The sequence below is a fragment of the Sorex araneus genome, chromosome 5, assembly GCF_027595985.1.
Source record: "Sorex araneus isolate mSorAra2 chromosome 5, mSorAra2.pri, whole genome shotgun sequence".
Lineage (NCBI taxonomy): Eukaryota > Metazoa > Chordata > Mammalia > Eulipotyphla > Soricidae > Sorex > Sorex araneus.
Window position 1 is genome coordinate 182,940,833 of NC_073306.1, and position 23,775 is coordinate 182,964,607.

Genomic DNA, 23,775 nt, shown 5'->3' on the forward strand with positions numbered 1-23,775 from the left:
TTCTAAAATGCTGTGGATGAAATCAGCGAGACTGAGGCGTGCTGGATTTTTATTGAATTTTATAATGGCTCTTGCCCAAAGCAGCCAGTGTGTGTGGGGGGAGGGTGGGGGTGGGGGGCAGAGACCACCTGCCGTGCGTTTGCATCCTGGGTGCTGTGCCTTCCTAGAAGTAAATGCTTTCAGAACTGAGCCAATTGGCCAAGCCCAAATGCCCTCTATCTCGCCATATGGGAAGTGATTGAGAGGCAGAAGTGAGGAACAGTTCTGCCCCTGGAACCTAGAGCGAAGAAAGGGCGCTCTCAAACCGGTAGTAGAACAGTCAGTCCACTATTCACTGGTGGGGGTTAGATTTTGGATTTCCAGCAATCAGGGTATGGTGAAGTTCAACAAACAGATACCTCAAGCATACGTGATTACTTACTGAGTAACTTCGGGCAAGGTACTTGAGCTAAGTCTCCCATTTTTCAGGATAAAATGAGGATAATATTGCATGCCTGCCTTTTGAGACTGCTCAGGTAACATATTCAGAGTGCTACTCTTGAATTAATCCAGAATTTGGTAAAGACTTACTGCTACCTGTAGTGCTGCCTACACTATTACTGTATGAGGTTATCCACTAAATGCTGAGGATTTAAACATAGAAAACAGAAACTTGTCATCTGGAAGCTTAAGGTTCAGTGCGGGCGGTGGGGGGTGCAGGGATAGGAATAAAAAATATTAAACTACAGTTAGTCTGAATGCATGTTGTGTTTGGGAACCCAGGCTTGACCCCTGACACTGGGTAATCACCTGAGCATCCTCTAAGCACAAAACTGGAAGTATCTTTTGAGCACTACTGGGTCATAAAACCAGAAAACAGCCCAACAAAGCCCAGCATGATACTTATGCAGTCAAGTTCTTAGCAGAAGAAGACACACAGATACTCTCACCTTTTCATGAAATAATATCTGTACAGGCCAGGACAAAAAAGGAAAGTTTTCCCGGGGGTGAGGTGAGGATAGCTCAGTGGCATTCGTGCCTTTCATGTAAGTGTGAGGCCACAGATTTGGTCCCTGGAACTGCTTACTTGTACTCCACAGTGCTTTGATGATTGGGATTCCCGATACGTCTTTGGCATTCCAGAGCTGGGAGTGCAAAGCACCACAACTGAGTATGAGTGTGGCTCCCATTCAGTACAATAGCAGCAAAAAATGGGAGAAGGGGAGGGGAATTAAAGAAGAAACCAGGCTGGATCAATGGTACAGTGAGCAGGTGCTTGCCGTGCATGCAGCTGACCCAGGTTCAACCCCCAGCATCACATATGGTCCCCGCCCCCCACCCCAAGCCTGCCAGGAGTGATCCCTGAGCCCTCAGCACCACCAGGTGTGACTCCCAAACCAAACAACCAAACAAGCCCCTCCACCCCCACCCCCACACATACACACTTTATTTGTGGTGTTTACACACTTCGGTGCCTTCTACCTGAGTAGACACACTTGATTGTGGCCCAGACATCACAAACAACAGTGCTGCCTGGTTTGAATTTGGCACCTGAAGTGGGACAGGAGTCACACTCTCCACCTCACCCCCGCAAGGCAGGACCATGCCGCCGACCTGTCCCAGACCTCTCAGCTTCCCACTGTGGAGGCTCCCACAGCCTTAATGGGTAAGCAGCTAGCTCCAGTTGCTCACCGAGACAGGAAACCTATTTTTAATTTCTTCTTAAATTTATTATTATTATTTATTTGGCAGAGAGTCTCTTGCCCCCACGCCTGGCTGTCTTCCCTGGGGCCCCTCAGAGTGGGTGGGCTTCAGTTTCTCTCCCCACCCTGAGCAGAGCTCCCGAGCCTTAGCCACAGCCATGCTCAGGGCCCCTCTCCACATGTTTGGACAAGCCTCACGCATAAAAGAACCGGCAGAGGAACCCAGGTATGTGGGACCCGGGGCTGAGACCTCCAATTCTGCTCGGATCAGGACTGGACCTCTCCCGCCCAGATTCCCCATTTTCCAGTAGCTAGGAAGTTACACCCAGGGACAGCCCCGGCGCCGTGTAATCCCACATACGGCCAACATCCAGAGACTATAAAACCAAACTCCCAGAAGCACTCAGCCACTTCACGGCCGTGTGACATCTTATAGCCTAGTTCTTCCTCCAGGAGAGCTTGGCAAGCTACCTAGAGTTTCCTGCCCACATGGGAGAGTTGCACAAACTCCCCGTGGTGTATTCATATGCCAAAACCAGTAACAATGATGGGTCTCATTCCCCTGACCCTGAAAGAGCCTCCCATGCAGCAACATTGGAAAGGACAAGTAAAGAGAGGCTTCTAAAATCTAGGCTAGGATGAATGGAGACGTTACCGAGACTGCTCAAGAAATTCAACGATCAACGGGATGATGATGATGATGATGATGATGATGATGATGATGATTTATTTATTTATTTATTTATTTATTTATTTATTTATTTGGTTTTGGGACCACACCCATGATACTCAGGGGTTACTTCTGGCTTTGCACTCAGGAATCACTCCTGACTGTGCTCGGGGGACTGTATGGGATGGCAGGGATTGAATCCACGTAGGCTAGCACTTCACCCTCTGTACTATCTCTTGGGCCCTTGTTTGTTTTTTTGAAGGGAGTGACTAGGGAAGAACAGATGGATGCAGCAGATCTGCGAGACAGTCCAGGGGAGAAGAGGCTTACTCTGCTTGTGGCCAATCCTGGTTTCATCCCCAACACTGCTTAAGGTCTCCTGAGCACCACCATGAGTCACTCGAGCAGAGAGCTAGGAATAGCCCCTGAGCACTCCCTGGTGTGGTCCTAAATGTGTCCTTTCCCACCCCCCCCCACATACCCCCCAAAAACCAATAAAGGATAACTCTAAATCCTCAAGGTAAGGAAAGCTAGAAGCAGCCTACATGATTTTTAGAAGAGCTTAGAGCCTGGTGTGTGGTAAGAGAAAGAACTGTTTGTTTTGGAATCTCATACCTGGGTCTGGATCGTCAGAGCCTGCAGGGCCCTGGGTCTGGGTGCCTCTGGGCAGGTTCTGGCCCAGACCTCTGCAACTGCCCTGGGGCAATGCTGTTACTGTTTCTCTTTAGCACTTACAGCGGTTCACAGGCTCTCAAGGCCTCTGCAGAGGTGACTGGGGACTTGGACAGGAACACTTCCTGTTAGGGAGCACTAGGTTTCGTGTGTGTGTGTGTGTGTGTGTGTGTGTGTGTGTGTGACAGGCCCACACCAGAAAATAAACCAAGTGCCTTCCAGGAATTAGGGACACATAATACTTGTGCCACCTTCACCCTTCTGTCTCAGTCCTCATTTCCTCAGTCCCTCTAAACACAGGGACTTGTGTCTGCAGGAGGGGAGGGAGTGGGAGTGGGGAAGGATCTGGACTTGTGGGTTTTCCCGTCTCCATCTCTGGGGTCTCCAACATTAGCACTCTAGAGATGACCTGGGAGGTAGGAGTCTCCCACCTCTGACTAGGGGAAGCATCCTGGTTCCTGACTCACATTCAAGCACAAACCATAGCTTTGGAACAAGGAGATGAATCCTGGAAGGGAAGTGCTGGGCCCGTCATGATACAACTTCTGAGATGTCGTGCTTGAACAGGTTTCAGAAGTAGGAGGAGTTTACAATGAGTGAGACTCATTAAAAAACAGAACAGGGGCTGAAAAGATAGGACAGCGGGTAGGGAGTTGGCCTCACCAATGCCAAACTGGGTTTGATCCCTGGCTTCCCATATGGTTCCCTGAGTCCCTCCAGGAGTGGATCCTGAGCACAGAGCCAGGACTAGACCCTGAGCATTATAGGGTGTAGCACCCAAATAAAAACAAAACAAAACAAAAACAAAAAACAGGGCAAAAGCTTTATTATTCTGGCAGCTTCAGGAAACACAAGGTAATCATTAGTTCTGGTGGGCTCCTACCATGTTCAAGTATTTAGTACTAACCTTGCTTTCTGTTCGCAAAATACGTTTAATAAATGCATACATGTGTATTCAGTATAATACCTATGTATAATATATAGTTATATATTATATAATATATAGCTATAATATATATTATAATATATATAATGCTAATATGGTTAGCACATTTTAGTCCAAGTTCTGATACTTATATAGCTCAACTTTTAGAAAAATAAGATGAAAAAATATTCAAGTAAATTGACCACGCGTTTCTGTTTTCTATTCTTGCCCATAGCAGTCTCCACCTGCAACCCTCCCCAACATTCCAATTCAAAAGTCGAACCTTTAAAGAAGACAAGTCAAGGGGCGCAGCACAAAACATTCCAAACGGAAAGGCGTGCCAAGGACAAAGAGCCATATGACACATTTTGTGGATGTGTGTGTGTGAGTGCGCGGGGTGATCAGAGGCAAGCAGCATATGTCTAATACAAATACAAGCTTTGGCATTTTCCACCACTCTTTTCCAAAGTTCAGAGGTCTGCTGCAAAGAATCACATCTTGACCCTTCAAGAGCATTGCTCGCAGCAGATCGCCGCGTGGAGGCGGCCCGGGACATGGGTGCAGGAGCGCGGAACTGGTTTAGGTGTGGCGTTTCCAGCAGCCAGTGCCACGTCACCCGGTCGCTCTGACGAATGGGACGCCTGGGAAAGGTGCAGAGCAGGGAGTGGTGAAGAGAGAGAGAGAGAAACCGATCTGGAAATGGGGGCTGGGGTCAGCAAAGCCGAGAGCTTTTACAGTTCGGGGGCGGTGGGGAGAGAGAGCGAGAGCAAAGGAGAGGCCGGAGGATGGGTCTGGGATGCGCAGGGATGCAGAAACAAGGTCACGGGGCGCCGGGTACCTGCCCCGAGCCCGCGGCCCAATGGGAGGCGCGCGCGAGCCGCTCCTTAACCTGCCAGGGACGTCACGACGCCCAGGCGGACGGCGGGCCAATGGGAGGCCGCCTCGCGCGCCGGGGGGCGGGGCCTGGCGGCGGGGCGGGGCCGCGGCCGGGCGGTTGGCGGAGTCGGGCGGCCACCGCGGGAGAGAGGGGACACGGCGCCGGCGGCCGCGGACACCCGCCCCTGGCCCTGGCCGCATGCTGCCGGCCCCTCGCCGGGCGTGAGGGACGCGCCGCGGACGCGGCTGCGGCGGAGGCTTCCGGGGCCGCGATTGCCCCTGCGGGGGCCGTGTCGGCGGGCGGGATGGCGGCGGCATCTGCGCTCCGGCCGCTGCGGCCACCGCGGCTGCCGCTGCCGCTGCTGCTGCTGCTGCTGCTGTGGGCCCCGGCCGCGCTGCGGGCCGCCCCCGAGGAAGATCCGGGCCTCCGCCACCAGGAAGTGCCGGCGCAGCAGCTGCAGCCGCAGCCCGCGGTGCAGGGCCCCGAGCCCGCCCGGGCCGAGGTGAGCGGGGGGCGGGGGGAGGGGAGCCGGCGGGGCGGGCGCGCCCCCCTCCCGCGCGGGCCTGGCCTCCGCCCGGGCTCCCGGGGGCGGGGGGAGGGGAGGGGAAGGGCCGGCGGAGCCCTGCGGTCGGCCCGCCTGGGCCCCCGCGGCTGCGGGGGACACTCGCACCCGTGCCAGGGGTCTCGCCAGAGATCCGAACTCCTCCCCAGCAGAAAGTTTGCCTCGCCGGGGCGGGGGCCGGTGCGCCTTCTCGGGGGATGGGCTGCTTTGTGGCTGCCTCGCCCGTCCCAACCCGCGCGGCCAGATCAGCGCGACCTGTGATTTACGACTGTGCTTATGATTAGGATTATTGTTATTTTTATTGTTTTTGGCCAAATAATAGATGCCTCATAAAACGTGTCTCTCTCTCTCTCTTTTTTTTTTTTTTTTTTTTTGCAAACGTGCTTGGACTTGCCGGTAGTAGCCCTTAAAAACGCGTGGAAGGCTCTCTTGTCTTTGACGGGACCGAGCCGTTGCAGGCATGTGGGCATGCCCCCGACTAAATTTATTCCAGTATGCCAGGCTCCTGTATTCCGTCTGGCCGTCGCTGGGGAGAAATAGAAGCCAAAAAATAGCAGCCTTCGTTTTTATGTTAAATAGCATCACAGAGTCACTTGCGCGCAAACTTGGCGGTCGCTGTTGAACTTGCTGCCCGCTGCCAGTTTTGGACTTTTTCCGAGTTTCCCACGCGGGCTCCTGAGTCCAGGTCCCCTCTGGACATGTCCACGAGGGGTGCGGCGGCCGTTCTTTCCATCCGGGGCCCCAGCTGCGGTGCCCCCCTTAGCTAGCCCCTCTTCTCCGGTAATCTTGATCTGCGAGCTGGTCTGTGCCGGTGATTCCAGCCCTGCCCTGCAGCAGCGTGTTGAGGCTTCACCCTCTGTTTACAGTCAACCTCCAGCAGGCTTTTCAACCAGCTTTCCCCGGCTCAGTGCTCTGAGGCCCCTGGACCTGCCATGTGCTCGGCCTCTAGCCAACAAAGGACTTCCGGGGACTTTCAGGACCCTGCCCAACTTCCCTGAGCCAGGACATACTGCACAGTCACCCTTACCTGTCACTCAGTCCTTGTCACTCCTGTCAACTGCACAATGGGTCATCCCTAGCCTTCCGTCTTTTAACTCATCAGAAGGTTGGTGTTTTTTTTTTTTTTCTTTTTGGGTCACACCTGGCGTTTCACAGGGGTTACTCCTGGCTCATGCACTCAGGAATTACTCCTGGCGTTGCTCAGGAGACCATATGGGATGCTGGGAATCGAACCCGGGTCGGCCGCTTGCAAGGCAAATGCCCTACCTGCTGTGCTATCTCTCCAGCCCCAGAAGTTTTCTTTTAAAACAGTAACTTGGAGACAGGCGAATCAGAGCTTGGAGAAGCCGAGATAGGTTATAAATTCCTGGCCTTTCACCAGTTTTATTTGGGTGGGGATTTTTGAGATGCAGATATTGGCAGCCGTTAATAAGTGCCCTTTAAAATTCAGACACAAGAGTCTAGTCATGTGAAAAATAAAGGTAAAAGTTTCCAGTGACCATATTTAAGTGGTTTTTAGTATTCTTCCCTTGTCTTTAAAATTGGGGTGTGGAGGGAAAAAGCAGACATAGAATAGGATTTTTGTCTTAAGTCTTTTAGTATGTTATTAGTGGTGGTTCTTAGACACTTGATTCTATATTGTAGTCTAGTCTATTTGTCTTAATTATAGTTTATTGTTTTTTTTCCCCCTATCAACTATTTCCTTTACTGACAACAGCATTACAGTATGTTAAAAGAGATTTTTCTTTCACACGTTTTCTCCAACTATGTAACATCAGTATCCTTTGCCTTTTTGTCTGTTTGGTGGAAGTAAGAAATGGTCAAAGTTCAAGTTAATGGCTGAGTAAGGAAGGGTTCAGCGTTGTTGGAGACTTGAGTTTCAGCTGTCTGCAGGTACGTGCAGTAAGCGCATGTTTTGAAAGGGTTGGGTGTTTCAATCGACCCTTTTGAGGCCACTCGGTGGAAGTGGACTCTGAAAATGGAAGGGAAGAAAAACTCTCCCACAGTTGGTTTTCCAGCATAAAATAGATTTTGTAAATGTAGGTGTATACTTTCAGAATTCTTTAAGGTACATTTTTTTGTTTGGTTTTGGGACTACACCCATCTGTCCTCAGGGCTTGCTTCTGGGCTGGGACCTTACGTGGCATGGGAAAATCCAACCCTGGTCGGCCACATGCAAGACAAGTGACCTATCTGTGTCCTAGCTCCCCGCCCAAAGTAAGATAACTTTGGAGAGGATGTTCTACATTGGATATATATATATATATATATATATATATATATGTGTGTGTGTGTATATGTGTGTGTATATATGTATATATATATATATATATATATATATATACTTTCTCCCTCTATAATTTTTTTTAAAGTAGAGGAGTTAATTCTCGATTTACAGTTCAAATTAACGTCAGGGCCAGCCAGGCTGGGGAAGTGGCTGAGGAGTTGAGCTCATGTCTTATGTTCGTGGGATCTCAGTCTCAGTACTGATTAAACATGAACCAGCTGGGGCCAAGACCCTCTTAGAATGTGTGAATTTAGTTCTTGGCTCCCCAAGAATAAAGTAGCCCCATTTGACAAACTCATGAAAAATGGTCACGATCACTTTGATGCTTCTAGTGATTTTCACTGTTTCCCCCTTAATTGTGTCCCTGGGCAGGGATTGTGATCTAAGAAGCCTGCTGTCCCTTAGGACGTGAGATGGATTTGTACACTGCCCTGTACTCTGCTGTCCACTCCGGCTGGACAACAGTGATCAGGCCCAAAGGTCTGCCTTGGAGCCCAGCACACATCCTCCCTCGTTCATGGTGTTTCTGCTGTACTATTTCCTGGTGTTCATTTTAAACCGAGAACACCTTTCACACAAATTGAACTGTTTTTCACCTTCATCTAATAATCTAGCCTCCCAATTCTGGCTTCTTGACAGCTAAGATCGAGACTGTCTTGGCTCATAAACCAAAATAAAAAAAGGTCATTCAAAATGGAGGGGCCAGAGGGATAACAGCGGGATCCCTGGCACCCCCTATCGTCCCCCGAGCGCGGCTTGGTGTGACCCCAAAGCCAAATAAACTAAAAATGGATATAGGACTGGGGATTTGGCTCAAATGGTGGAGCACAGGCCTTGTGGGGACCCTCGCCTTCATTTCCTATGTCACCGTGTACCCCTGACCACTCAGGGGAGTTGCCCCAAGCTGCCCAGAATATTCACCGGGCAAAAGAAATGCACTTTTGGGGCTGGAGATCTCTTGTTACAGAGGTTCGAGTGCTTGCCTTGCACAGGGCGGACTCCAGTGCGGCCTGGGCACCGTCCCACCCTTCCCACTCCCATCTCATCGTGCCAGTTCTTGCCTCCCTCACTCAGATCTTTTCTGTGTAGAGGAACTGATGAAACTCCCCGGTTTCTCTTACTTGGGCGGGGAGGGTGGGGGTCGAGGCTGAGGGGGAGGGGACCCTGAATTCTGCCTGATTGTGTCCATTTCTGTCCAGTGTTGTTCTTAATTAGTTTTCCACTTTGGTGTAGCCCTTCATTGTGTGACTTGAGTCCCTGTGTTCTTAGTTGGAGATCCACTCCTTGAGGGATGACCTCAAATAATACAGTTGCTGAATATCAGTTTTGATTTGACACTTCTCTTTTTTTTGGTGGGGGAGGGGGTTGCTTTCACTTGGTGTTGGAGAGATCTGGGGCCCTTCCCACTGATTCTCAGCCAGCTGGTCGGGCAGTTCAAGTCTAGGGTGCAGAGATATGGTGCCCCTCGGGGCCTGTGTTCTCCGGTACCCCCAATGCTCAGGGGACCTTGTGAAGCCAGGGACAAGGCCTCATTGAGGCATGCCCCCGTCACCCCTGCACTGTCCCTCCAGCCCTGTGCTCTTTTAGAATCCTGCCTCCTCCACCTTGGCTGTTTGAATTCAGGATTTTCGGCTCATCTCTTTGTTAAGTGGAGGCGACAGTTCAGTGTTTGTGAAAGCACTTGGCATCGAGTCAGTAGCTCGTGAAAGGTGGTGCTCCCTCACTCCATCATCTGTGCTCACGTGCTGCCACTCCCAGTTTGTCTTTCTGGCCTTCTCGCTCCCTGATGCTGCACCCTGGTCTCTACCTGTCACCTCATCCGCTGTACAGCTCCCGGCACGTCTGCTCAGGCCACCACATGGAGTCTGTGCCGCCCTTCCTGGGACTTCTTGGAGACCTTCCTTTTGGAAGGATTTCCACTTCACTCGAGCATGACTGAGGCCACACGCCTGATTTTAGCCCTCTTCCCCACGTGCCTTGCAGCAGCAGGAATGGGTTTTACAGTCAACCAGGTGCAGAAGTGCTACTGCCTTTGATCTCCCCATTTGAAGTTTCTTTTTTCCTATGTACAGAGTTTTGGCCGTCTCTATTTTGTGTTCACATTGAGCTTCAGCAGCTCACTTCCTAATTTAATTGATTCGCTGCCCAGTTTTCTTTGCTTTCTACCCTGGCCTGTTTTTCAGCGCCTTTAATCGCGTTTGGGGCTTGCAGCTCACAGACCCAACAGTTTCAGAGCCTCAAGCTGATCCCTAATCCGAGGATTTTCAGTTTGGGCCTAAGCAGTTCTCATCAGTTTCCTCCTGGTTCTTCATCTCATTAGTCGTTTGGGGAAGGAGGCAAACGCATTTTCTTTCTTTGTCGTCTTTGGTCCTTGGGCCTGGTGGTACTCAGGGGTCACTCCTGGTGGTGCTTGAGGGGGCTGTATGGGGTGTCCAGGCTGGCTCTGTGCAAGGCAAGCGCCTTCCCGGCAGTCCTGTCTATCCAGCTCCCAGCGTGTGTCCCAGTTAGCCGCTCCACACCTGAGTTGGCCCTGAGGCTTCCGGGGACCTTCTGAAATGAGCCTCGGAGCCGACTCTTCCCTCCTGGGCCCGGTTGCCCTGCAGATGGCACCGCTGTTCTCCTGAGCCGCCGCTTGGCCCAGTGTCCACACTGACAGCTGTGTCGCAAGTTGAAGTTAGTTGGTCAGCCGTGATGGAACTTACAGCTAATATTGTTTCTTGGAATTTTTAATCCTGAAATTTTAGAATCAGAATTTCTCCTGGAAATGGTATATCCAAGAGGGAAACGGGGGTTAGGAAAGAAAATCCTGGGGCCGGAGCGATAGCACAGTGGGTAGGGCGTTCGCCTTGCACGCGGCGGACCCGGGTTCAATTCCCAGCATCCCATATGGTCCCCCAAGCACCGCCAGGAGTAATTCCTGAGTGCAAAGCCAGGAGTAACCCCTGAGCATCGCTGGGTGTGACCCAAAAAGAAAAAAAAAAAAGGAAAGAAAATCCTTCGTGCTCTTGTTCGGCTTATTGCCTGCCGGGGCTTGGGAGAGAAAGGAGTCCCTCTGTTGTCTCTGGGTGTGAGTGCTGGGGTCTGTCCTGGGCTGGGGCCCGGGTCCTGCCACAGAGCTGCGCCCCCCGGGCCCCGGCCTTGTTTTCCTAGTCTTCGCTCTGCGATGATGTGCAGGTCAGTTCCGCTGGGGTGAGGCCTCAGGGAAGGGACGAACAGCGCCCGGACTGCGCTTGCGCCAGTGTCCCCGGTGCCTCTGACCGTGTGGGAGGAGCTTGGCCACTTTGACCGCTGGCTCCCCCCGCCCCCCCTTTCTGGTTTGCCTTTGTTCTGGGCTTTGCTACCTGTGAGGGTGTTTCCAGAGCTGAGTGTGGTACTGTCCATCTCTGCATCTGAATGAATCCTTGGCGAGGTCCATCGTTTTGCTTCAGCCCCCGGAGAGCTTTCTGGAGCCTGTTTCATCCATCGGCGCACTGAGATTTCCCTCAGTTCCCTGTCTCTTGAGTGTTTGATAAACCTCCCTAGGTCTTCCGCCCAGGTTAAGAGTAAGAGTTTGACCAAGACAGATGAGAACCAAAGCATAGATCACAGATACTTAGAAAACATGTTTAATTAAATGAGTGCTATAGCTGGTCTTTAAAAAACTGGCTTCAGAAATCTTGGGTCTGCATTTTGATGTTGCTCTCCATATTCATAACTTTCAAAGTGATGTAGACAGTAAGTCTAATGAAAGTCTAATGGCCCCACGAACTGCCCCCCCTCCTCCCCTGCCAAATAGCTAATGCAAAATTTAAAGATTTATATTGCTGGGCTGGAGAAACAGTCCCGGGGTTAAGGCATCTGCCGTGCTCTGTCCAGCCCCAGTTTGATCCCGACACTGCGTCTGCTCCCCCGAGCATGGAGCTGGAGGAAGTCCTGAGCCAGCCGCTGTGCCACCCCTTCACCCCCACAAAGTTAATAAAAAGTTGTTTTTTCCCTCCAAGTAGCTGATATTTTCTTTTTTATTGCAGAAAGGACTTACATCGGCTGCCCCAGTTCATCCCAATAAAGAAGAATCAGCCTCCCAAACGAATTTGGGCTTTATCCATGCATTCGTCGCGGCCATATCAGTTATCATTGTCTCTGAGCTCGGTGACAAGACGTTTTTCATCGCAGCCATCATGGCCATGCGCTATAACCGGCTCACCGTGCTGGCGGGCGCCATGCTGGCCCTGGGCCTGATGACCTGCTTGTCAGGTGAGTGGTGGGGTGGGGGGGCAGGGGGGGTGCAGAGGGAGACTCACCTGCACCGCTCTTCCATGTTCCAGAAGGAGGGACCTGCTTGGGTGCCTGAAGACTAGATTGCTCTCTGAAAGTCTCCAGCTCTTCCCAGACAAGATGCATGCTCCTCATAGACTCCTTTTTAAAATCCTCGTTTTTGCTGACTTTCTAGCTTTTTCCTTTTCCATCCAGATAAAGCTTATTTTATTTGTATCGAATCACTGTGAGATAGATAGAGCATTACAAAGCTGTTTGTGATTGGGTTTCAGTCATACAGGGTTCCAACACCCCCCCCTCACCACTATAATTTCCCAGCACCAGTGTCTCCAGTTTCTCTCCTGCCTGTCCCTAACTCCCCCTAGCCCATCCTGCCCCTGTGGCAGACACTTCTCTCTCTCTCTCTCTCCTCTGTCTGTCTGTCTCTCTGTCTTGCTCTTCCCCCTTCCCCCCCCCTCTAATTTTATATCTGCTCTCTTAGAAACAGACCCCTGCAACTCCAGAGAATTACTTATTTCCCTGTTGCAGGACATTTGATAATAACTGAAGAGTCCCCTTCAATATATCATGTTAAGTTTTTCTTACCCATTATGGTAAAAGAATAAAAATAGTGTCTCTGTACCTCATAGGGTTGTGGTCTATGTTAAATGAGATCTATTCCAAGCCTGTAGATTTCTCAAACTCAGTTCTGAAAGTACAGAACAGTTCTATTTCTGGCCTCCTGGATACTGGTTAAAATTTGTCTTTTCAAACATAATCTTGGCACTCTGGTGGGTGTGGTACAATGACGTGTGCCTAGGACATTAATAGTAATACTATTGTAAATCTTGACATCCGGTTAAAAAAAGAAAGTGTGTATTTTACCGACTAAAATAATTTGATCCTTTTTTTTTTTTTTTTTTACATTTGGCTGTTACTGTGTTACCACGTTCACATTTCATAATACAAACAATTCTCGAGAGAATTTCTGATTTTAGGGAAGGCAGGACGGTTGCAGATGGGGAAGTAACTTGTTAGGCGTGGGTTAGGGATGGATCGGAGTCTCACCGGAAGCTGTGTTTCTTTGTGCATGTCACAGCCTTTCATGCTTTCGTTATTATTTAACAGCTTATTTGGGGGTTGGGTGGGGGGCTATGCTCGTTCCTGTATGTGGTGCGGACAGTCAGTGCAGGGCCAGCTGCAGTGCGGCCAGGCCTTGGCCTCCTGGCCCGTGCTCATGTTTCTGCTCTGCATCTCATTTCTCAAGCATCAGCTCCCCGTGTAACTTGAGGCTGTCCTCACTCTGCTCGGCCTTCCTGGGGACCTGCCTGCGTCACTCCCTGCCCCTTGAGGCAGCTCCCTTTGCTCTGCCCTGAGCCTGGAGCTGCTCGTGAGTCTGACAGATCCACAAGGAAAGCCCCTTGCCATGCCTTCTCCTTGCCTGTCTCTTCAGTGAGTTAAAAATCGTGTGTACGTTGGGGGCTGGAGCGATAGCACAGCAGGTAGGGTGTTTGCCTTGCACACCGCCGACTTGGGTTCAAATCCCAGCATCCCATATGGTCCCCGGAGCACCGCCAGGAGTAATTCCTGAGTGTAGAACCAGGAGTAACCCCTGTGCATCGCAGGGTGTGACCCAAAAAAGCAAAAAAAAAAAATTTGGTGTACCCCCCACTTTCAGTTACTTTGTGTCTTAGCTTTTGGAGTGCTCAAGCTCTCAATTTGGGCATGTTGAGTGCACCACGGCACTGCTTGAATTGAGGTGCTTGGACACACATGGGCGCCAGGGATTCCAAATGGCAGAGCCGGTACGTTATACTGAGGTGTGGGGATGGGCTCATCGGGGGATGACACTCGCAGTCTGGGGCTGGAGTAAACGCTGCCCTGTCCCCTGGTTTAGAATGGATTCTGTTCCTTTCTTTAAATACAAATGTAAGGACAGAGACATTTATTCCCGTAATAAGTGGGGAGGCATTTTTGTCCCAGCCTGGTACTCAGTTCATTGAGTTGCTAAATTCTGTGCTCACAGACACACTCCATCATCAAAGCATCTTGAATGATTTCCCAGCTGACAGCTTCCTCCGGCTTTCTGTTGATTTCTTGCAAAGCCGAGAATTGGAAACAATAAGTAAATTCCCCGAAAAGGCATTGTTGAAATGTGTGAGATGACTTAGAAGTACCTTGTTTAACTGGGTATTTTTCAAAATACTTTACAGGATACTGATAATTTCAGTGTACTTTCTTAGGCAGTGGATTTCTTTATAGAAATGACATCATGGCACATGCTTTAAAAATGTTGTTTTTGTTTGTGTGCTATACCTGGTGATACTCAGGGGTTACTCTAGGCTCTGCACTCAAGAATCACTCCTGGCAGTGCTTAGGGGATTGAACCCAAATTTTCTTGTGCAAGGCAAGCGCCCTACCTGCTCTACTACTTCTCCGGCCCCTGACAGGCAGAATTTTCTTTTTTTTTTTGGTCACATCCAGTGATGCTCAGTTATTCCTGGATCTTCACTCAGGAATTACTCCTGGCAGTGCTTGGGGGACCATATGGGATGCCGGGGATTGAACCCAGGTCGGTCACATGCAAGGCAAACGCCCTACCTCCTGTACTATTGTTCCAGTCCCGACAGGCAGAATTTCTAAGAGAAATTTGTCACGCTTCGTGAGGCTAAAGTGTCCTTTTTTCAATGCTATGATGTTTTTAGAATTTGTCTGAGATGGAGACCCAAGCATTGTCTGTGGTTAGTGATGCCTTATTTTAGACACTAGTATTTCTGGCCCTGACTTAGATGGTCCTGCCTTGGGGAGGTGCACCCTGGGAAGCTTCATGAAAGGCACTTCCGTCAAGCAGGCAGCAGTGACTCCCATCCACGGTGTTTTCAAGCTGAGTTTCCGACCAGCTGCGCGCGGATGGAAACAACTGTGGAAGTAGATTCTTTCAGTCTGGTCGCCCGGGCCCCTGTGAGCTCCTGTAGCTGCCTCAGCCCCCTCTCCTGTCTGTCTCGGCTTTGGAGTTTGTACCCAGACCTGACCCCGATTCTCTACGGGGAGTTTCCCTGACCTCTGCCATCTGACAGCAGGGACGAGAGCCATTCCCGGTCCTGCACCCCATTGCCCTCCTTCCCCACTTGAGTCTGTTCTGTTTGGGGCACACCCAGTGTCCAGGTGAACCAGTACTGGGGGCTGGACCCCCAGGGCTCTTACATTCAGAGCATGTGCTCCAGCCCTTTGACCTCTCTGCAGCCTCTTTTAGTCTGAAGTGCTCCCCGTCTGTCTGAGGTGCTTCACAGCCGTAGCATTTTAAAAAGTCAGGCATAACTCCATGCAGTCCCCTTGTTTTTCCTGTGCCCTTTGGATGATGCATGTTCCATAGGCTGTAAGTTTCTTTCTTGCCTTGCATGCGGCCAACCCAGACACCCGTAGGGTTCCTCAAGCACACCAGGAGTGATCCCTGAACAGAGCTATGAGCAAGCCCTGGGCTCTGCTGGGTTGGCCCCCAAACAAAAATAAAACACAAAACCAAAACAAAATGGGTAAAATACTGACCTAGTGTCAAATGCTAGGCTGGAGCGATAGCACAGCAGTAGGGTGTTTGCCTTGCATGCAACTGACCCCGGTTCGATTCCTCTGCCCCTCTCGGAGAGCCTGGCAAGCTACCGAGAGTATCTCGCCCACATGGCAGAGCCTGGCAAGCTACCCGTGGTGTATTCAATATGTCAAAAATAGTAACAAGTCTCAAGGTGGAGACATTACTGGTGCCCGCTTGAGCAAACTGATGAGCAACGGGATGACAGTGACCAGTGTCAAATGCTACAGAGAAAGAATCGAATTCTATCGAAAAGAGTCCATTGAGATTGCAAACTCCCTTTTTTTTTTTTATTTTATGAAATTACCCTGGCTACCCCAAACTTCGTCGCCCTCACCTTCTCTGCCAGTGACCATCAGCACAGAGGCAGAGCCCTCGGTGGAGACGAGCCGAAGACTCTGGATGGGTAGCAGTGCGGTGCCTCTAGCCAGAGGGGCTGGGAGCCTCCAGGACTAGACCCAGAGGGGCTGGGGGCGGGGGCAGTGGTGCCAGGGTTGAACTTGGCGCCTCATGCATGCAAGGCTTGTGCACCAGCCTTTGAACTACCTCCTTGGTCCTTGTCCCATCATTTTTCAGTTTTATTTACTGAACTGGTATTGGTGTGGATGTTTCACAGTTAGAATTTGGGCTTCAGGCAGAGTTTGAAGTACAGTTTTTATATAACATTAGTGTCTTACGTGTAGGAAAAAGTGGTATTGAGTTTCAGTCTGTTGTAACTTACAAATATATACCACAACACTCACATGATTAGTTTTTTTCATGAGATACTTTATTTAAAAAATTTTTTTTAATAAGAATTTTATTTTATTGAGTCACCATGTGGAAAATTACAATGCTTTCAGGCTTAAGTCTCAGTTACACAATGCTGAAACAACCATCCCTTCACCAGTGCCCATATCCCACCACCACCAAAAAAAAAACCCCACACAGTATACCTCCCATCCCGCCCCCTCCAGCAACCCCCCCCCCACCTTGTAACTGATTAAGTTTCACTTTACTTTCTGTTTACTTTGGTTACATTCAGTATTTCAACACAAACCTCACTATTATTGTTAGGAATACCCCACTAGAGTCAGACCTGTTGTGAAGAGAAATGAGGTCGCGCAGCCGCTACCGCACAGCGGCCGCGCAGTTTTGGATTTCTGTACTTTAACAACTAAGTCCAGGGAGATTTCTTCCAGATACTGGGTCATTGCAAGCTTGTAAACCCCATCTGTGGTTGTCATAATATGGCGGTCACCACGCCTTTCATCCCCGGAAAGGAAGAGGCGAGAGAGAGAAATACCTTTCCCGTCCTGAGCAAGCATGGGGCCGCAGCTTAGTTCTCAGGCTGGAGCTGCCCATGCCGAAAGTAGTTTAGCTGGGTCTGGATTCACGCTCGTGCAGCTGCGGAGAGGTCGCACACGCGTGCGGCCCCCGGGATCACATCTTGGCGGCAGGAGGGGCCAGTGCCACCCACCCCTCATGAGATACTTTAAACAGTTATAAAAGAGCAAAGTTTGAATTATGCCATATGAGAACCTTGTCTGTGTGAAGTAGTATCCCTTTGCTGTGAAAGGACTGTCCCGTGGGCATGTGTAAGCCAGCCCCCGGCTGGTGCGTGTGGGACACACGTCATTGATAGTATTGATGGAGAAAAGAAATGGAATTCTGTAAGATCACTGTGTACCGGATTAGCTTTGGGGAGGGGCTATTTGGGGTCCTACTTGGCTGTGCTCAGGACTGTTTCCTGGAGGTGCTTGGGAAACCATAGATGGTGCTTGGGGTTGAACCTAGGTCAGCCATATGCAAGGCACGTGCTTTAACCCGATTGGCCTTTAAAGTGAACCATTGCCCCACGGGAAACAGTGGTGAGACCAGGTCCTTCCCTCGGTTCCGAGGCACTGCTTGTTAACCAGTTACACTCTTGCCTTCTCTTGCAGTTTTGTTCGGCTATGCCACCACTGTCATCCCCAGAGTGTATACCTACTACGTTTCGACTGCTTTATTTGCCATATTTGGCATTAGAATGCTGCGAGAGGGCTTAAAGATGAGTCCAGATGAGGGTCAAGAGGAACTGGAAGAAGTTCAAGCAGAACTGAAGAAAAAAGATGAAGAAGTATGTCCTGGCACTGTTAAATATCTGGACCAAGGCACTCGGACAGTAGTAAATCCTGTCCCGGGTCACACGCCGTCTGAGTGTGTGCGTGCATGCTATGTGGCAACTGTGGAAAAAAGCTGAGGTGGCTTTGCTGTGTGTTGCACAGGGGTGGGGTTGGGGTGGTGTCTGTGTGTCTGTGTGTGTGGTTTGCTGTGTGCTATGTGGAAACTACAGAAAAAGCTGAGATGGCTTTGCTGTGTGTAAGACTCCAGAATCGGAGTGAGAGCTGGTTGGAAAGATCTTGGCCTAAATAGATTCTTCGCCGCTGGACAGAGTGTGAAAGGCAGGAACTGCGGTTGTACGTGTGTGTTTGTTCCTCAGCAACCCGAGTGCTAATAGTGTGAGAGTGAGTAATTTTGTTAGTGAGGAGTGGAAGAATACATTGAAAACGTATTATTTATTACTCTAGTGAGACCAGTGGTCCGGAAGGGAAGTTTTGAGTCATATAGCTTTAGTTTCTTAAAGCAGATCCCATCAAGGTTAAACACTTCTTAAAAAATTACTTTATTTTGGGGGTGGGAGGCATTAAGGGTAATTGGGCCATACCTGGCAATGCTCGGGTTACTTCTGACTCAGCGCTCAGGAATTACTTCTGGCAGTGATTGGGGACCCTATGGGGTGCTGGGGATCGAACCTGGGTTGGCTGCATGCAAGACATATACCCTACCCTCCATGCCCTACCTGCCATCCTGTCACTCCAGCCCCTGAAAAGAAATAAGTATTTTTGGTATTTTTGATTTCTTGGGGCTATGAATCTGGATTCATGTCCCATTGCTTTTTGTTGTGTTGTTCGTAGTTTCAGCGCACCAAGCTCCTAAATGGGCCGGGAGATGTCGAAGCGGGTGCAAGCACAGCGATACCTCAGAAGAAGTGGCTGCATTTTATTTCGCCTATCTTCGTTCAAGCGCTTACTCTGACATTCCTGGCGGAATGGGGTGACCGCTCCCAGCTGACCACTATTGTTCTGGCGGCGCGGGAGGTAAGTGCCCGTTGAGACGTGTTGTCTGTGCGTGGGAGCCAAGACTGACTCCTCGCGCTGAACTCGGAGACCCCAGGGCGGGGGTGGGGTGGGGGTGGGGTGGGGGTGGTTCTGGCTCCCTTGTGATCCCGCGCGTGACCAGATTCTTGTGTCCACACCTTACTGTCCTCTCCTCACTCCTCATCCCCAGTTGGTTTTGCCAGGATGATGTTGTGTCATCATTTTCTCTTAGGACTCTCCTTTGTGTACGTGTTGAGAATATCAATGGGTATATCTAGAAAAGTGTCTTTGGGTAACACATTCTTTATGCTGAAGAGGTAATTGATTTAGCAGAAATGACTTCCGGAGTCCAGCAGAGGAAAAGGTACTCGGTTCCTTCCTTCCAGGCTTGCATGCCATCCTTGGCACCCTGCTGTTTCTGCTAATTCTCCACTTAGCAGGGCCTGTGGAAATAACTGTGATCAGTACTAGTCCTCATAGCAGGGCTACAGAACAGCCTGGCACCCTGATCCCCATGGAACGTTTTGTTACGTTGTAGCTCCAGAATGCTAAATCCTGGAGTGGCCGGCTGGAAAGAGACCTTTAGATGTTGGCTTAGAGCCTTATCTCAGTTTAGAGAAGCCGAGGCCCAGAGGGAGAGAGCGACTCTTCTGGAAGGTGCTGGTTAGAGCAAGCACAGCGATTTGAGCTGAGTCATTCTAGTCACTTCCTCTGTATCATGTTCATTGTTGTTAATGTCATTTACTTTAAAGATAACGGTTTGGGGAAATAGTTCACATGGCATGGCATATGCCTTGTAGTTCCCCCAAGTTTGATTTCTGGCCTCCCCGCACCAAGCTCTCAGGTCAGGCCTGTACCGCCTTGCCCATTATTCTGCAGGGGACAGTGGGACTGGGGAACAGTACAGCGGTTAAGGTACTTGTCTTGCGTATGGTCAACCTGGGTTCAATCCCTGACACTACATAGAATCCCTCGAACCACACCAGGAGTGATCCCTGAACACAGAGCCAGGATAGGTTCCCCTGAGCACCACTAGTGTGACCCCCAAAACCATAAAAAGAAAAAAATTACGATTCCTGTTCTTGTGTATATGTGCGACTGGGCTGAATACCTCTATTAGAGGAAGCCGGGATTACAAAGGAATTCCGAGTTGGTGCTGGGACCTTTCTTGCCAAAGGTGGGCACGGCATTGGTTGCCCTGCTGCCACCCTTGACTGGCCTCTTCTCGGTGTGGGCACCTTGGGGTTCTGACCGCTCACCTCCAGAGTGGGCCAGGGCTGGACCTTCCTTGAAAGCTTGCAGCAGCTGCCTGGCACCATTTAGGGAGGGGGCAGACGAGTGGCTCAACAGGATCTTTGGTGGCGCACGAGCCTGGGTGACTGTCTCCTGGCTAGTGCCTTGAGGGGCAGGGGTGGGGCCCCCCCGGATTTGGACAGGATGTATAGCAGCTGCCTTGTGCAGCCATGTCGAGACGGCCAGAGGTGGAGCTGATGCCGGGTGGTCCAAAACATGGGTGCAGGTGAAGGATGGCGCCGAGTCAGAGGACACATGTGCCCACTGCCCCTGGGTGCAGCATCACCGCAAAGATACTGAGCCTCCCTGCCGCGAGCACCACCAGCCAGCCAGGGCTCTAGCAGGCACTGCAGGGCCTGAGCAGCACCACGTCCTTGGGCGGAGCACTGAGCTCCGCCCAGCTGGCAGTCACCAGGACGGGCTCAGGGCGCCTTGAGCACTAACCAGCTCCCCCGCCCCCACGGAGCTGTTCGTTCTCTGCTCACTGCCTGCAAAGTACCCCACGCTCCCCCGGCCTGTGTGAGACGCATCGTCCAGCTGGCCTCGCACGTTGTCCACCTGTGCTCCACCATTTGGGCTGCTCGGCCCTCCTCTTGCTTTCAGTTCCGACCGCTCTGCTCAACTCCGGTCTGTCAGGCGGCAGGACTTGGGGTCATAAGCTTGATTCAAGTGTCTTCATACTCCTACGTCTCCTCTTCCGTGTGGACGGCAGAGTGTCCCATTTCCCCCGGTGTCCACTGGCCGCGCCCACAGCCAGCAGCCCCGGGAGCCGTCTCCTCCTGCTGCTGTCCGGACAGGCACTCAGCCCTCCCGAGGCTCCCTCAGCTGGACTGCCTGCCTTTCCTCCCCTGCCGCTCCGCTGTCTGAGGCGGTGCGTGCTGCCCCCTGGGGGACAGTGGACCCACTCACGCTGCTCGCAGCCTCCTCCCTCCCCTAAGTTCCCAGTGCTACTGGGCTCCCTTCTGCTTTCCTCGGGGGTGTGTTGGCATCGCCCTCCTGCATCCTGCGTCCTGCATCCTGTTTCCTCCCGAACTGCTGCCTTTCAGCTTTGTCTTAACTTGTACTGCTCCCACGGTCCCTTTCTCCTGACTCAGGATAGTACCCTGGCCCATCGGTCGGGTTTTGGTGAGCAACTCGGGCATCCTGCCCCCTTTCCACTCTCCTAACACTCCTCATACGGCGGCAGTCAGCTTGGCCCCCTCCAGGCCGTTGGCTTTCCTCTGCCCGCAGTTTGCCCACTCTCCAGGCTGCTTTGTTCCTCACCCGCTTCCCAGTTAAGCGTGTGGCCTTCAGTCTTGTTCCCATTGGCTTCCTGCTCCGCACGAGACTCTTGAAGCTTGGGTATTGTCACCCACTAGCTGAAGCTGTCTTCCAGGGCCCTTCTCTTCATGCCAGCCAGCAGTGGCCTTCCTGTGCGGGCCATGGCTGCCTGCAGCGCTGTGCCTCCCGGGTTTGCTGGCTGCCTGACGCAGGACCGTGGCGGGGCTGTGGACAGACACAGCTCCACACAGCCCCGTCACAGTGGCTTGAAGGAGCCGCCTGCTACAAGTCTTCCTTTGTGCTGATATAGCAGCTCCATCCCACAGCTCCTGAAGATTGGGTTATGGGAGGGTGGTTTGGACCTTACAGATGGGGCGGTTCTTGTTCTCAGTCTAGTCCTGGTCTGCTTGGTCCCTGTGTACACCCCCCAGCAGCTGTTACACTTTCCAGGTTGCCTTTAGCTTTCTTTGTCCTGCTCCCAGGACCCCATCCTTACTTTCTCATGACGTACTGGCAGCCTTGGTTTTACATGAGTCTTGGGGGCCCTTGTTTCCAGGATCCCTACGGCGTTGCAGTGGGTGGAACTGTGGGACACTGCTTGTGCACCGGATTGGCAGTAATTGGAGGGAGAATGATAGCACAAAAAATCTCCGTGAGAACTGGTAAGTCTGCCTTGATTGCTAAGAAATGCCATTTATTTGAACTCTTAGCATCATCGAGATGAGCAATGGAGTTAGGCTGTTTTCATTTCTGAAGCAAATGCGACTTTCCTAACACAAGCTGTCCCTAGAACCACAAACATGGCCTCAGGGCCTGTGGCCATGTGTCACTGTGAGTGAAACCCAGTCCTAACATATTCACTGGACAAACATACCTAGCCAGTTGTCATGTGGAAAGGAAGAATTACGGTCTTAAAGATGTCATGTGAGATTTGGAATCCTAGGTAGAGGCCATATTTGCTGATTTTGTTGGGAATTTCCTGTGCGTCTGTTATAAAAAGTAAAACAGACTGGCCCTGCTGGCCAGAGATTCTCTTTTATTGTCAATTTTTTTGGAATAGTGCTAGATTATGTTTCAATTCAGTATTTGCTGTGGAGATGGAGTTTTAAGTTGTTTCTAATTCTAATGTGTTCTCAAAGTTTATGAGATTGGAAAGTGAGCACTATTTTGGTTTGCTCATAATTATAACAGTATGAAACTAATTTTGTCTTACTTTTTCTTTTCTCTTACAGTGACAATCATAGGAGGCATCATATTTTTGGCATTTGCATTTTCTGCACTATTTATAAGTCCCGAATCTGGTTTTTAACAAGCTGTTTGTTCATTTGTATCTAGTTTGATAGGTAACTCCTTATGTACATAATGTGCATTATAACTAAAACTGATGGAAAATACTGTTATTTTGTAGCATTGATTTATGAATTCCCCTATAATGAAAGTATCATGTCCAAAGGAAATAATCATGGATTCTATTATCAACATGGATTTTTAAGAGACATCTGATCTCTAAAGTGTGGGTTTTTTCTTTCCCTAGCAGAAATTATACCAATGTAGTTGGCTTATTCTCCTTTCTGTTTGGGGTTTGTGTGTTGTACAGAGCCGCGGGGCGGGGCCTACCACTGATTTTCTCTTGGCACTAAGCCTCTTCTGAGGGTCCTTGGTTCTCTTCCTATGTCACGGAGGTGTTCTAAGATGTTTACTCTGAGTTGTTCTTAAGAGGAAAATGAGTTTGATCTTTTAACCATTTCTTAGAGGCAATAAGCAGTAATTTAATCAAGAAGTCTTTTTTAAGATTTGCTTTTGTTAAAAAAAAATGTATTATTGTTCTCGCCAATAATGTGATGCAGATAACTTGCCAGGTCCATTTTTCCTTTTTAAGACAAATTGGGTAGGAAACCCAATATAAAAACAGTCAATATTTGACCACGTGGAATTACCAAATTTAGAATACGATGAGTGTATTCATATTTTTTCTATATTGAATAAACAATGTAACATAGATACAATGTAAATAAAAGTGATACCACTGGTGCTTTGTTTTCCCTTGTGTGTTATGCAAATTCATAATGTTACTATTTATCACAGTACTAGTAAATTATAGACCTTTTCTAAAGTGGCTATACAAAATTAGGAGCCAAGTTTTATTCTGAAAGTGTCTGGTGGTTCTTAACATGGGCTCACAGAAAGAGATGGAATCACCGCAGTCCATGAGGGTTTAAGTGGAGCGCCTGGAACTATTGTGTTCCGCCATGGCCAGCCGCCATGGGTCTTGACTGCTGCCATCTGCAGCCCTTAGCCCAAAGGACAGATGTGGAAATGGTCACATTTCTTGTATGAAATACAATCTTAGACCCAGAGCATTTCAGGGCTGTTGAGCTATTCCCAAAATTGAAATTCTTGAAAAACTATCTCTAGTCATTTGAAGAGTACAAAAGAAAGGGATCTAAAGCAGGGGATCAATTAAAAAATATCTGAAAGGGCTAGAGTGTAAGCCCTGGGTTCAATCTCCCCACACTGGTGGGTGGAGCCCCAAGCCTCCCCCCCATATAAAGTTCAGCATGAAGCTTTTAAGTACTTCTCTACCACAAAGACTTACTACACAGTGCCTG

General features: G+C 50.2%; 1 protein-coding gene across 1 annotated transcript; it reads left to right on the forward strand.

Moving 5' to 3' along the window:
• Nucleotides 1-4,740: 4,740 nt before the first annotated feature.
• On the forward strand, nucleotides 4,741-23,197 carry TMEM165 (transmembrane protein 165). The gene is made up of 6 exons (XM_055140884.1): nucleotides 4,741-5,328; nucleotides 11,683-11,908; nucleotides 17,417-17,592; nucleotides 18,431-18,613; nucleotides 21,723-21,828; nucleotides 22,399-23,197. The coding sequence occupies exons 1-6, from the start codon at nucleotides 4,756-4,758 to the stop codon at nucleotides 22,473-22,475; spliced, it is 1,341 nt and encodes a 446-aa protein (XP_054996859.1). The 5' UTR covers nucleotides 4,741-4,755; the 3' UTR covers nucleotides 22,476-23,197.
• The last annotated feature ends 578 nt before the right edge of the window (nucleotides 23,198-23,775 follow it).